Here is a 14,110-nt window from a genome sequence, read left to right on the forward strand (position 1 = left end):
CAGAAGAAAATATCCAAGGGTTCATAGCTTAATTCTAGACCATCTATGCTTCTCATCAGAAATCTGAAAAGGGCTGACATAAATGAGTTATAAGGATATCTGACTATGTTATAAGAACTTCACGCAGAATCTGTAAAGGTTTTAGCCCTGGAAGGATTCCTAGGTGAGAATGGGCAGCTATTTCATATTTTACTTTAGGTTGCCTCCTCACTTTTGTTTTTGTCATGACCTCAATCAGGCCCCTTTGAAAGGTAAGAGTATATTGGTGAATGCAAACCCCTTTTCTTTGCCTGCTCTCATTTCTTAAGTGGTCTAGGAAAAGACACCCTAACAGGCAGTGGCCTGTTTTAAATCCTTAGGTTCCCCTCCCTCCCACTGACTTCTTGCCCTCCTCCCGTTCACATTCCTGCTACTTAGAAAGACAGTGAGGCAAACAAGGCCTCACGCTTTAACATTTTAATAAGGAACCATCCAGCTATCCTCTCTCTAGTACGGGCACAAGGTGCAGGGTTATTCCCTTACAGGAGTGGGTGTTTTAAAATCTGGGTGGGAGATGACATGCTACAAATCTAGAACTTAAAAAATTGTAAGACCAGCCTTTTCACACTTTTCTACCAACTTTCCATTGGCTGTGCGGAAATAAACAAAGATCACCAAATGAGAACAGGCTACTTATTCAGAGCTTGCTATATAACACGAGAGCCGGCCACCTTCACTTGGTTTGGTAAAGACTCACAGGCAGGCAATGAAAAAAAAGGGACAGGCTCCAGGTGCGCTCTGATTGGAGACTGTTGGCATGGGGAAGCTGGAGGCGGGCTAACTAGAAGCGGGGCTTCTCATATGATTGGTTTGGGGAACATATTTGGCTCTCTCTGATTGGTCCCGAGTTGGAAGCAGGGGCAAAATTAGGGAAGCTGGCCGTCAACGACCCAGTCCTGCCGATTCGGCGCAGATCGTTGCAGAGGCTGTGGTTTGGCTTCCCGAGCTGGTTGCTGCAGAGGTTGTGGGTCGGAGTTCTGTTGTAACATATGGTGTGGCATTGTCCTTTATAAACAGTTTTTATTTTACCTTGACCTAGCTAGCTTTCTAGCTTTAAATTTTTGTTTTACCTGGAGCAAGACAGCATTGCTGTTATTTCTGTTAGGGATAAACGGAGACATTACGATATGAAAAGTATTTATGGGAACAAACACATATCTTTATAGTGAGGGTCAGGGAGGAGAAAGAATCACCCTCAGCCTTCTGCTTCCCCATTTCCTTAAAGAACTCCATTTCCATTACAACTGACTCCTCAGCAGCTTTCCCCTCCTTTAGGAGAGGCCCGGCTTCTCCCGCCTTCCCCCCCCCCCCCCGCCCCTTTCTTTGAGGATGGCCTAGCGGGGCCGGGAAAGGAAGGTCGCTGCCCCAGCCCCCGCCTCCTCCCCAAGGCGCGCTCTCCCGGCCGGCCGCCCTCCGCCACCAGCGAGCCCTCGCGGCGCGGCCCTCCCCTAACAGCCCCCTCCCCCTTCGGCTCGCCCTCGCAGCCCGGGCCTCCCCTTCGGCCGCCCATCGGCACGCCCTCTCGCCCCCCCCCCCACCCCCCAGCGCAGCGCACCCCGTTCCCCTGCCCGCCCCCGCGTGCTCTCCAGGGTCTTCCCGGTTGTACGCCCCCTCCCAACCCCGGCGTGCCCTCCGGTCCAGGCCGGCCCCCCATACCCCCTCCACACCCGGGCGCCCACCGGTGCCTCCGGGCCACTAGTTCCGCGCGTTCCTGGACGGAGGCGCGCCCCGGAGTGGCTCGGACGCGGCCCCCTTGTTCCTGCAGCAGCCTCCTGGGCCCACGGGAGATGGCAGGTCAGCTCTCCCGTCCCCAAGCCGGTCCCCGAAAGGCCGTTCTCGGAACGCCCCCTTGGTCAGGAATAAGCAGATCCTCCTCTGGTCTCGACCCCCGATTCCCACTGTGAGGGGGCGAAGGCCGGGCGGACTCCTCCCCATCCCCCAGTCGTTTCTCCTCAGCTGTGGAAAAGGCGGCCTCCCTTCTCTCAGGAAGAACTCGGTATTTCCCCTTCAACTGTCCCTAACTCGGGCGCCCGCGGGGCCGCGGGGGCAGTGAGAGCACGGCCCTCCATTTTCTTCTCAGGGAGCTGCCCCGGCCCGACTTGCTCCTGCCGCGAAGCCCGAGACGCTGTGACGCCGCGGCGGGGGCAGCGGCGGCGGCTGGGCTCTCGCCATCTTGCGAGGAGGAGGAGCCGCGGCCGCCGCCATGCGGAGAGGCAGGGAGAGAGGGCGGCGGGGGGGGGGGGGGGGGGGACGGGCGGCGGGCCGGCGAGGGAGGGGGAAGGGGAGCCGAGTTAGCTCAGCCCGGGCGGCGACTTCGGCGGCGCCATGAGAGCGGGCCGCGGCGGAGGTAGGGCTGGCCGGCCGGCCGGGGAACCGGCAGGCTCGGGCTCCTCAGCTGAGCGGCCCCCCGAGCAGGGCGGGGGCGGGGCGGGCGGAGGCAGAGGCGAGGGGCCGGGTGGGGGCGGGCGGAGGTTTCTGAAGAGGAAGGAGCCGCCGCCATTTTGGGAGCTTCGAGTCAACAATAAAGGACTGAGGGTGCCGAGCGGGAGTGGCCTCTGGGGTAGGACTCGGACCCGAGCCTCGGGGATTGGGGTGCGATGGGGGGGTCGAGGTCAGCGGTGCCGCTGGGGCTGCGGAAAGCCCCCCGGCCGGCGTGGGAGGCGCTCTGAGGCGGAGGCCTGAGGCCTGGCCGGGCCCTGGGGAGGAAGGCCAGCGGCGGGCGGCAGCTGTGTGGGGTGGGGGCGCTGAGGGGAGTAGCTATGGGGATGTCGTGGCGGCGGGGTCCGGATAAGGAGCGGGCGAAGTACTTGGAGCAGCTTCGTAGAAGACGAGGGAATGTGGGGCCATAGGGGGCGGCAAGGACTTCGGGAGACGGTGGAGGTTATAGGGTACGAGGCGGCCCTATAGGGGGCGGCAGGGATATGCAGTATTGCAGGGCTCGGTTTAGAAGAGGACCGGCAGCTGCTTGATCGGAATAAGGCCTTGTATGTAGGTCGATAACAAGAGGGTGATTATGGAGCCCCAAGTCGTAGAGGAAAGGAGGGGCTTTCTGAGTTAAGATTTCTCTTTGGGGCCTTATAGGGGAAGTCCCTATTTCCGACCCGCGGGGCTGGTTCCCTGCTCTGTGGCGCAGATTCGATTGTAGGGCCCCAACCCTTTTGTGTTTATGGTCGCAGGGAGCTGACTTGAAGTGTGTGTTTTGGGGGACGGGGGGAGTAAGAAATTACTGCCCTGCAGTTACGGGGTTCAAATCATTGGCTTGTTCCTTTCCCTTAACGCTCACTCCCTTTTCTCTTAACAGTCCCTTTTGCCCTCAGAATAGAACAGTCACTCCAACTTGCAGACCAAGCTTAGAGAAACTGCGCTGCATTTGCAAACAAAAGCTTTTGTTGGAGATGACGATACTGTTTTGGGTCTGAAACTGTCAGTTGCTAACTACAATCTGGGAAGTGCTGCAATTAACTCCGCAAGGGGCTCCTCCCAAGTAGTCTACGTTTTCGTTAGTATTTTTGAAAATCTAAATTGCAAATCTAAATTGAGAAGAGGTAGGAGGAATGTTTCCTTCTCTGAGACATAAAGCTGCAGTGCAGGTTTCATTTTAATTAAGAGAGGAGCAGTTATCACAGTCACATTTTGGATCTAGGGAGATATGAGGTCTTGCATGATGGACTGTAATGATACCATTTAATCTTTAGAGGTTGCCCTCTTCATCCTCTTAGTGCTTTGCAAACAGCTACGTGATATTGTTGATCATAATATAAACCTGTCAATACAGGAAGCCATTTACTGCCTTGAACTGAAATTAGGTGGTTGTTAACCACGGTCTGCTTCAGCCAGCCACATTCTGGGAGACTTCCAAATATACAGCTTTGTGTATGTGATAATCAGGATTTGCTTGTGAGCAACTTTATCTTCAATTTTAAAAAAAGGAAGACACACCGAAGGAGTATTTGAGAAAAATTTTAGTGTTTGAGAAGCCTTGGTGTATGGCAGAAATAACACTAATTAATAAGCTAGTGTATTTTTTGGCAAGAAATGTAAAGGAGTTAAAAAAGAACAAACCCAACAGAGTAGGCCTTTGTAAATTAAGTTTTCATTTACTACATTTTAAAATAAGAATTCGATTTTAGGAATAATTAAAAATGGAGGAGGTTGACCAGTTCGTTTTGGAAACAACTATTGGTACTCTGGCTTTCTTGGAAAGTTTGATTAGAGTTACTAGTGTGTTTAGCTGTTCACAGTTTTTTTTAACACAGGTAATTTCCTTTTTGTGTGTTTATAATTTTTTTTAATGGTAATGCTGTTTTAAGTTAGGATATACTTTTTGAAAAGTGTTATATTGAAATGTAGCTAATAGTTTTTTAGTATTCAGATTTTATTAAGGTAGGTAAAGATTTTTTTGGCTGGTTTTCAAGTCAGAAAATTTTGACGTATGCACGTCTGTATCCCTGCTTCAGTTATTGTTTTAAAGGGCAAAAACTTTGGGGAAAAAAGAAAATGCATTTTTCTTCATCAAGTTTAACTTCTGTAATTGAAATTCATAGGGGCACAATTTGTTTTTTCTGAAAGCATAAAGTCAAAAGCTCACGTAACCCTTCAAGGATTCTCAGTTGCTGTCAGAAATGGGGGAAAAAATTTAATTGTCTTGCCTTATTCGTATGTACATTTACATTAATTAATTGTGTGATGCTTCATTGAGTTGTAATACAATTAAGTGTAATGAATCATTGACTTTTAGAGGTGGCAGAGAATTTGCCAGGGAGGAAACTGAAGGAGGAGATTGTCATTTGACAACTAATGCTAATTTAATCACGTATCTTTCTATCTAATCTCTGGGTTGCTTTGAATGACAATTTAAAATATTTGAGATTGGTCAAACCCAATACGGGTTTGGTTTTTGAGGCAGTCCATCTTTTTGTGTCTCTGTTAGGCTGGCTAGTGATTTGGTGTAAGTACAGCTGTATTCTTAATACTTTAAAAGAGGAGGGTTCTTCTAAAGGAGTTCTTTATAAGGGAAACAAAACTGTGTGTTTGTTTTTTTAACTTTCCTGTATTTGCTAATTTAACTTTTTCTTTCTTTCAGATTGAAGTGAGTGAATTCAGATATATAACTCAACCTTGTTAGAGGGCTTTTTCAAAAATAAAAAGTTGATTCGGTGCATGAGAGCAAGTTACTGCTGCTTACCGTTCAGAGACTTACAGGTGCTTGCCTGCATTGCAATAAAGGACTCATATACTGAGCAAGACTTATATTTATCTCTTCGTTTTGGAGAGCCTAATAAACTGTTATTACAGTTTCTCTACTGACTTTCAAAAGTTTTAAAGTTTGAAAGAGACATCTTTACAATTAATACAGCATGAGCACGGCCAGAACAGAGAACCCTGTTATAATGGGTCTATCCAGTCAAAATGGTCAGCTGAGGGGCCCTGTGAAGCCCAGCGGTGGCCCTGGAGGAGGGGGCACACAGACACAGCAACAGATGAACCAGCTGAAAACCACCAACACAATCAATAATGGCACTCAGCAGCAAGCACAGAGTATGACCACCACTATTAAGTAAGTGATAGAATAAATAATACGCTTGGACTAAAGAAATTTCTTTTTGTTACTTAGTTGTTGACTACTTTGTCTACCTTAATTTAACCATTTTTGATTGCAAATAGAGGACAGATGACTTTGTTTTATGGCTGGTAGATATTTGCAATAGAATAATGTATTTCTGTCATTCAGGTGTATTAAGTAGTAAACATAGGCACAGATGGTATGTGTTAATTTTGTGTAGATTATTTTTTGAAACATTTCTGGCTTTCATAATTAGCTCAGATTCATCTTGTTTTTGCCCTTATGGCTTTTTCCCTAGTGTTATAACTGCACCATACCCTAGTTTAAACGGCAGTTAACGCCAATTTCAAGTTTTAAATTTAAGGACTTGCCCAGGCTTCTGAACTTCAGACATACTCACTCATGGAAAATTATCCATAACATTTTTTTTTAGTTTAGGAACTTTGCTTTTCTACTTGTTTTGTTTTTAGTAAGCTTTCTCCTCCTTTTACACACACGCACAGAAAATAACAAGCAGTTATATATCTTAGGGACCTCAGGATTTTGAACTCTTGGAAACACACATGTGTGAATAGACCCCAACCCCTTTGTTGCCTCTAAAAATTCATCTTACAGCAGAATATATTTTCTTTTAAATCTGAAAGTTTGTAGGCTACTTGTCATCTTTAAGTGTACACTTTAAATTATTTGAATGGTAACTACCACTGTAAAGATTCCATTCATAGAAAATTTACCTTTAAGACCCTTGACTCCATTTGAGATTTGGCTTTGTTGTTAAGAATCTAACCGTATAAGTTGATTTAACCTCTGGAAGTCTTCATAAGATGATGCAACTGGTTCACTGAACTAAAGTCTGTGTTTTATTACAACCTAGATCTTTTCAATGCTTAAGAAGTACTTCCTAAAGAAGAGTAGCCCTTATACCTACCAGAATATTATATAGATGATTACTGCTACATGGTTCACTAGTTACCTATAAGAATTAATTTCCAGCAGAATTGGTTTCGTCACTGGGAGAATTGGCGTTAATGCATATTCTATTATTTTTAAGGTGAATTCTTTAATTAGTATAACTATCAAGAATATTTTCTAAATTGTAGTTCATCTTGACAAACTATGAATAGGCTAGCAAAATTTAGGCTATTTTTAATTCTTAAGGCTAGAAACATAAAGCTGTGTTATTTCATTATGAGAGTATTTTGTACTTAAATTCTGATTTGAGACAGCAGTGGATTTTGCTTTTCCTAGGATTAATGGTTTCTTTTCAGTTCTGTGGGTTCTTTAAATCTGTTTAAGTGTCATCTCTTTCATGAAGGCTTGTAGATCCCATCAGCTGTCTCATAACTCTTCTAATACTTATCTCTGTCACTTATTTTCTCATTTTAAATAGTTTTTTTTTTTTTTTACCTCCCAAGAATGTGAACTCCTTGTTGGCAGATTTTGCATTGTATCTTCTGCATTTTTATTCACTGTTTATTGAATTTGACAATGTGGGACCCTGGCCTACTACTAGCATGTTCATTTGACATTTTTGCTCAGAAACTGTGTGTGGTATAGGCTGAGGAGAAAGGCTTTAGTACTCTTGGAATTGGTAGCAGGTAGTTACCTGTGTTAAAGTATCTTGGATTATGTGGGACCTAGCTTTAAGTAAAATAAGTGCTCATCTTTCTAAATCAAGACTCTCGAGATATTTGGGGGCCTCTGATTATATGAGAGTCACTATAATGAAATTAGTGAAAACGTTAATTTCTTTTGAAGACAACACAGTTGAAAGTATTGTCTGCTTTATTGACAATCCTCTTTCTGTTAGGTACTTTGGGTTTTATATTATTTGAGGTTTTTACCTGATCAAAAAGAAATTTTTCTATTACATTCTCTTTCATGGTTTCGAGCATCCTAGTAAAAAAAGATGAAGAGAGATGTTCATTAACAGCTAATACTGAGTTCTGTTTTGCCAGGCCCTGTGCCGAGTGCCTTATATAAATTATTCGATGTAATTCTTAACCCATTTTATATATGAGAGAATGGAGGCTTAGAAAAGTAGCTGCTGCAAGGTCAGAGAACTATATCAGGTCTGAACTTTCTAGAGTCCTTGGTTTTAACTATTCACCAGAAGTTACAATCAGATGTCTACAGGAGACTGTGCCAAATGAGAGGGTACTTGCCCTATTTAAAGGGGTCAGCTGCTTGACTTTAAACTCCAGTTATTAAGTTGTGTCAAACTGTTGCCGTGCAGAAACTTGGAACCAGTGTTGCTAAAGCTTCCAGTTTTTTTAAGAAAAGCCAGAATCTGGAGTTTTACATGAAATCTAATTTTTAAATACTGGCAACTAATTTAAATTAAAATACACGCTCCGTAAGTCAAACAAAACACAGGGGTTACCACTTGTGATAACAGTTGCACTGTATACTACACTACTTCTCCTAAGAGAATGGGTGCCTTATTCCCTTCTATTCTTGATTTTTTTTTTTTTAATCCTCCCTAGGTTATTCTTTGTAAGAAGAGCAGTTTTTCTAAAGTTGTTGTTTCTGTTAATTATATTTTTAAGTAAATGGCAATATATTAAACTTACTGTGCTTTTTAGAACTTATTATAATGGAGATGAATCGTCTTTGTATTATTAGAAAAGTGATGATATGAATTCTGATACTTCAATTTTACTGTATTCTCTCTAGACCTGGTGATGACTGGAAAAAGACTTTAAAACTCCCTCCAAAGGATCTAAGAATCAAAACTTCGGTAAGTTCGTTGTAAAATTCCAGTGGAAAAATGATGTGGAAACTCTAAAAGTGGAATAGTTACTTAATAGCAATAGGCATTATGTGTTTACTCTTAAGTAAGTTGAAATGGTGAATTTGATGATTTGCCAAATTCATATGGATTGCCAAAAATTTCCACTATTTGGAGGAATTCTATTAATAGTAATCTAATGTGTGTATATATTAAATATTGTGTTTATAGATGTGTATATCTGATTTAGTTTATGGAATACTTTTACGGTTTTCAAGGCATATTCTCAAAATTCTCTTTTGCACCCAGCAGCACAGTAAGATTCAGGCTGGGTATTATCCCCATTTTGTGGATGAGAAAACAGAAATTGAGAAGTTAGTTCTTTTAGCCCAGTTTCTCAACCAAGGGTGATTTTTGTCCCCTAGGGGGCATTTAGCAATAGCTAGAGACATTTTTGGTTATCACACCTAAAGGGATGCTACAGGACAGCCCCTTACAACAAAGAATTTTCTGGCTCAAATGTCAGTAGTGCTGAGCTTGAGAAACCCTGGTTTAGACTAGGACAGTTGTAGGCAATGAGTGGTGGACCTAGGATTTAACTTCACATCTTGTGATTTGCAGTTCACAGCGTGATACTTATAGAAATAAGAGTATTCCACCAGTCCTTAAAAGAATATGACCACAAGGTCGTCTTCCCCCAAAATGTAGTTTTTAAATGGTTTGCATTTGTTAAAAAGACAGTGGTTATTCTTCAGGAATAGTTGAAATATAGGTCAAGACAGAGAACTAATGTGCATATATTTATATTTTAAATGGGGTAGATAAAGAATTAGTCTCTCAAACAAACTCTCTTAAGCATGCTAACAACCAAAGGAACACAGTTGTACAAAAGTTATTCTTTTGTTGTTGTTTTTTGTTTATTTGAGTAGGATGTGACCTCCACAAAAGGAAATGAGTTTGAAGATTACTGTTTGAAACGGGAGTTACTGATGGGAATTTTTGAAATGGGCTGGGAAAAGCCATCTCCTATTCAGGTATGTTTCATCTTTTTATCACATGTTTAATGTTATGAGTTGAGCATTACATACTTTTCTTTTTGTTCTGTAGTCATGATGTAATGAACCAAGATTTCTCTCATGTTTACGCGCACATATATACATGTAAACACACACACTTTTTCTGAACCTTTTAAGGATGAGTTACAATATCATGACCCGTTACCTCTCAATATTTCAGTGTGCAATTCGTAAGACTAGGGATATTCTCTTGTATAACCATAGTACAGTTATCTTCAATTTAACGTTAATACAATATTTCTATCTCATCTGTCATTTGTATTCTAATTTTTAATTGACCCCAAAATGTCCTGGATAGCATTTTTTTTTCCTCTTCTGTACAGGATCCATCCTAGGATCAGGTATTGCATGTTGTTAGGTCTCTTTAGCCTCTTTTAATCCTGAGCATTTCCCTAGTGTTTTTGTCTTTTATGACATTGACATATTAAAAATAGCCTCCCCGCCCCCCCCCCCCTTTTTTTTCTGGTGAGGAAGATTATCCCTGAGCTAACATCCGTTGCCAATCCTCCTCTTTTTGCTGAGGAAGATTGGCCCTGGGCTAACATCTGTGCCCATCTTCCTCTACATTACATGTGGGATGCCGGCCACAGCATGGCTTAATAAGCAGCATGTGGGTCCGCACCCAGGATCCAAACCTGCAAACCCAGGGCTGCCAAAGCAGAGCATGTAAACTTAACCACTGCACCACTGGGCTGATCCCCAAGCCCCCTTTTTTTAATATAGAACATTCCTCATTTGGGGTTTGTCTCATTTCCATGTGATTAGATTCAAGTTATACATTCTTAGCCAGAATACTGCAGAAGTCATGTTGTGGCCTTCTCAGGGTATCACATTTGAAAGTATACAGTGTCCATCTAGTCCTCATTAGTGATTTTAATTTTGATTACCCTGTCAAAGTGGTGTCTGCTTTTTCTACAGTATAATTACTGCTTTTCTCCCCCCTTTCCTTGAACTAATAAGCAGTCGGTGGGGAGCACTTTAAGACCATGACAATACCCTACTTTTCATCAAAATTTCCTCTGTCTTAGTTAGCATCCATTGATGATTCTTGCATGATCTCATCTTTACTCTAATGAATTATAAGTTTCCAACTAGCACTCTTTCCACATTTGCCCTGTAAAGAAGATCCTTCCCTTATCCCCTTTTTCTGTATCTATATATTATCATTATGGAGTCACGAATTCCTTTTTTTCCCCAGTGGTGTTTTTGTGCTCACATTGTCCCAGATTTAGCCGGTATGAGCTCCTTCAAGCTGGTTCCTATGTTTTTGTAATGTGCCTTTCATTTTTTTTTTTTTCTGATAGACTATTTTGTAGCAAGCAGTTTTAAGTTCACAGCAATAGAGTGGAAGTTACAGAAATTCCCCATGACCTCTGCTCCCACTCATGCATAACCTCCCCCATTATCAACGTTCCCCAGGAGAGGAATAACATTTGTTACAACTGATGAAGCTACGTTGACACGTTATCACCCAAAGTCCATAGTTTACATTAGAGTTCGCTCTTGGTATTATACATTCTGTGCATTTGAGCAAATGTATAATGACATGTATCCACCATTATAGTATCATACAGCATAGTTTCACTGCCCTAAAAATCCTCTGTGTTCCACCTATTCACCCTCCCCAACTCTCTTCATTTTTGTTTTTTCTTTCTTTCTTTTTTTTTTTTTTTTTTTTTTGGTGAGGAAGATCAGCCCTGAGCTAACATCCGGTGCCAGTCCTCCTCTTTTTGCCGAGGTAGATTGGCCCTGGGCTAACATCCATGCCCATCTTCTTCCACTTTATATGGGACACCACCACAGCATGGCTTGACAAGTGGTGTGTAGGTGCGCACCCGGGATCCAAACCTACGAACCCCAGGCCTCCAAAGCGGAGCACGCGCACTTAACCACTGTGCCCCTGGGCCGGCCCCTCCCTTCAGTTTTCTTGAGCACCTCCTTTTTGGCATATCATGATACCAAGCTTATCTGTACCTACCCTGCCCCAACCTTGGAATCAGCCATTTCTCCAAGGAGCCCTGATTCCAATTTGTGGGGAGCAGTAGTAGAGATCAAGATCTGAGCACTGGGTGCACTCGTTGCTCCTTGGCCATTTCAGTGGAAAGAGCAAGGAAATACATGTATGTATACACATATACACACGTGTAGACATAAACATGCATTATCCATAGACAAATTTGATAAACCTGTTGTCTTCATGTAACTTGGAACTGTTGAGTTCAGTCTGTACTAAGGATAAACCCTGTGACATCATTGAGCACTTTTTCATTGAGCAAACATGTTTTGGGTGACCTAGAAAGTGTTACACGCTGGGGCTGTGGTGATGAACAGACAGGGTTCCTGCCCTCACAGTCTGGTGGCAGACAGCTGATTGTACAGATAATTTCACTGTAATCTAATGGGCCCCTGTCTGGCTGAAATTACACATATATGTAGCCATTAGGAGAAGATGGAACCAACCTGGAAGAAGTGATCCGTGTTACAAGCAGAGAACACTGGGGTGGTGATTGCCTAGGGGTGAGACTGTGCCTTTGTGAACAAACTGAAAGAAGTTTATTATGGCTGGAGAAAGTATCAGGATGAGGTTATTCATCATCATGTAAGCAATTTGAGTACAGATATTAAAAATACTTAGGAACCTACTTTTCTATAATGTAGTCATCCATTTTATATACAGGAATGAAAAATCTTAGAAGAACTCTTCTACTGTAGGGACTGTATCTTTCAACTTTATATTTCCAGTACTTAGCAAGGTGTATGGCAGGAAATAGTCCTTCAGGTGTTCAGTTGTATTGAGAATGCTTTGATGAAATTATGGTTAACATATGTCTGTAGGTAAACTTAGTCTAGGGAAGTGTTTAAGAGCCCTAGCTTTGCAGTCAGACTGCCCAGGTTGAATTCCAACTCCACTCTTTTTCTAAGTTGATTATTTGAGCTATCTCTCTAAGCCTCAGTTTCTTGACCTATAAAATTGATAAGATGTTATATACCGTAGGGTTGTTGTGAAGATTAAGTGAGATAATTCATGTTAATATGCTTAGTACATGATAAATGCTCAGTAAATCTTATAGGTTATTATTCCATATAGTAGTTTTATCAAAAAAGGAGATTGGTTCATTTAGCAGGCTTAATTCTTAATGGAGCCTTGCTGGCTCCTGTTTCCCACTTTTGTATTAAAATTTAAAATTGACTTTGTTATTTGCACTCTCAGTGTTGTTACAGCATATAGGCAATTAACTCTCCAGCTACTTAGCCAGTTTGACATCTAGCTTTTTCTGTAAAGCAGAAATAATACCTAATCTCCCTCACAGGGTTTTTATTGTGAGGATCAAATGTATAAACAAAATAATTTTGAAATGGCAAAACACTGTGTAAATACATATTAATTTAGATACGTAAAACCACCATTCACGTTACCTTTTTCTTCACTATTATTTTGCCTCAGAATCCGTGGAAAACATGAGATAATGTGTTTCTTAGAATCATTCAGTGTAACAAACCATAAATATTAGGATTTTAGAACCAAAAAAGAAATTAGAAATCCTCTAGTAAAATCCAACCTCGTGACTGGCTGCCTTCTATTCATTTTGTTCCTATGGACCTTCTCTCCTTACTTGTTTTCTTTTCTTTCTCCCTAAAATGTATCTTTTGTTTTCTGAAGTACTTAGTTTTACAGTTTTATCCAGGCATTTTTTTTCAAAATATAAAAGCCTTGATCAGATAGGTATCATCTAGGTTTGAATCTTTTTTAAGAGATGGAACTTAGTTGCAGTTTGGCTATAAGATTATTGGAAAATGAGGCACTTAAAATCATATCTTCTCAAAAGAAGATTTTACACTGACAGGCTGGAACCAGATATGCTGTAGATTGCTCCCACACATCTTTCTTTGGTGCAACCATCTGTGACTCTAGTTCTAGGTCTGAATGCTGTGCCCAGTAGCATAACTATGCCGTTCTAAAGGCATAGATAGCTTTATAGGAACACAGACTTCTTTGGAGGGCCTAAGAAGCTACTGTTTTTTCTGCTTAACATTGTGAAACCTTATATAAGTTTTGAGGTGGTTGAGAGGTGACAGCTCTTGTTTCCAGACCCTGGGCACAACTTTTGAAGATTTTTTTTAGTTAAGAAGGTGATAAAATGCCAGTAGTTCGTTATTGAGGGAAACATGGAAGTTCCTTACTGTTAGCAATAAAATTTCATATCAGCTCAAGAGTCTCAAGTTATTTTGAGAAATTATTTTATCAACGAGGACTAATAAGGATTAATAGTTTATTATTTATAGTAGGAATTATAGCTTTCTTAATCCTTTAGTAAATCATTTCTCCTAATATGGATTTATTATGGCTAAAAGAATTGTTTTCTAAATTCTCGAAGTCTTTAAATGCAGTTCCTCTTTGGTTACTATAGTAACATTGGAGTATGTTCCATAAGTTAGAGATATTATTTTTGAAATTACTGTCTTCCATCTCCTTTTTTCAGGTAGCAGCAGAGATCTGTGACAACTGTTGCTACCTCCTCCACAGTACCATTTTTTTTCCCCCTGAAATTAAGGTTCTTAAGCTCAGCTGGCTCTAGGAAGTAAGAAGCAGCTACTCTAAAAGCAGCTAGTTAGGCAGTTTTGAGCTTTTTTAGGTAACCACACTTTTATAAAATGCCTCTCAGTACTAGGAAATTGGAAAGTATACCATTCTTTGGTTGT

The 14,110-nt window shown here is 41.8% G+C and overlaps 1 protein-coding gene across 4 annotated transcripts in view; it reads left to right on the forward strand.

Moving 5' to 3' along the window:
• Window positions 1-1,621: 1,621 nt before the first annotated feature.
• DDX6 (DEAD-box helicase 6) overlaps window positions 1,622-14,110 on the forward strand; it is a 33,680-nt gene continuing 21,191 nt past the window's right edge. Inside the window, exons 1-4 of one of the 4 annotated variants that reach the window (XM_058545077.1) lie at window positions 1,622-1,833; window positions 5,123-5,596; window positions 8,279-8,342; window positions 9,263-9,367. In XM_058545077.1, the coding sequence (XP_058401060.1) occupies window positions 5,397-5,596; window positions 8,279-8,342; window positions 9,263-9,367 (369 nt within the window). In that variant the 5' untranslated portion in view covers window positions 1,622-1,833; window positions 5,123-5,396. Of the gene's footprint in view, window positions 1,834-1,880; window positions 2,036-2,338; window positions 2,387-2,522; window positions 2,600-5,122; window positions 5,597-8,278; window positions 8,343-9,262; window positions 9,368-14,110 lie in introns of those variants that run through there. The other 3 variants (XM_058545079.1, XM_058545081.1, XM_058545078.1) reach the window with 3 other exon arrangements.

The sequence above is a fragment of the Diceros bicornis genome, chromosome 7 (genome assembly GCF_020826845.1).
Source record: "Diceros bicornis minor isolate mBicDic1 chromosome 7, mDicBic1.mat.cur, whole genome shotgun sequence".
NCBI classification, from domain to species: Eukaryota; Metazoa; Chordata; class Mammalia; order Perissodactyla; family Rhinocerotidae; genus Diceros; species Diceros bicornis.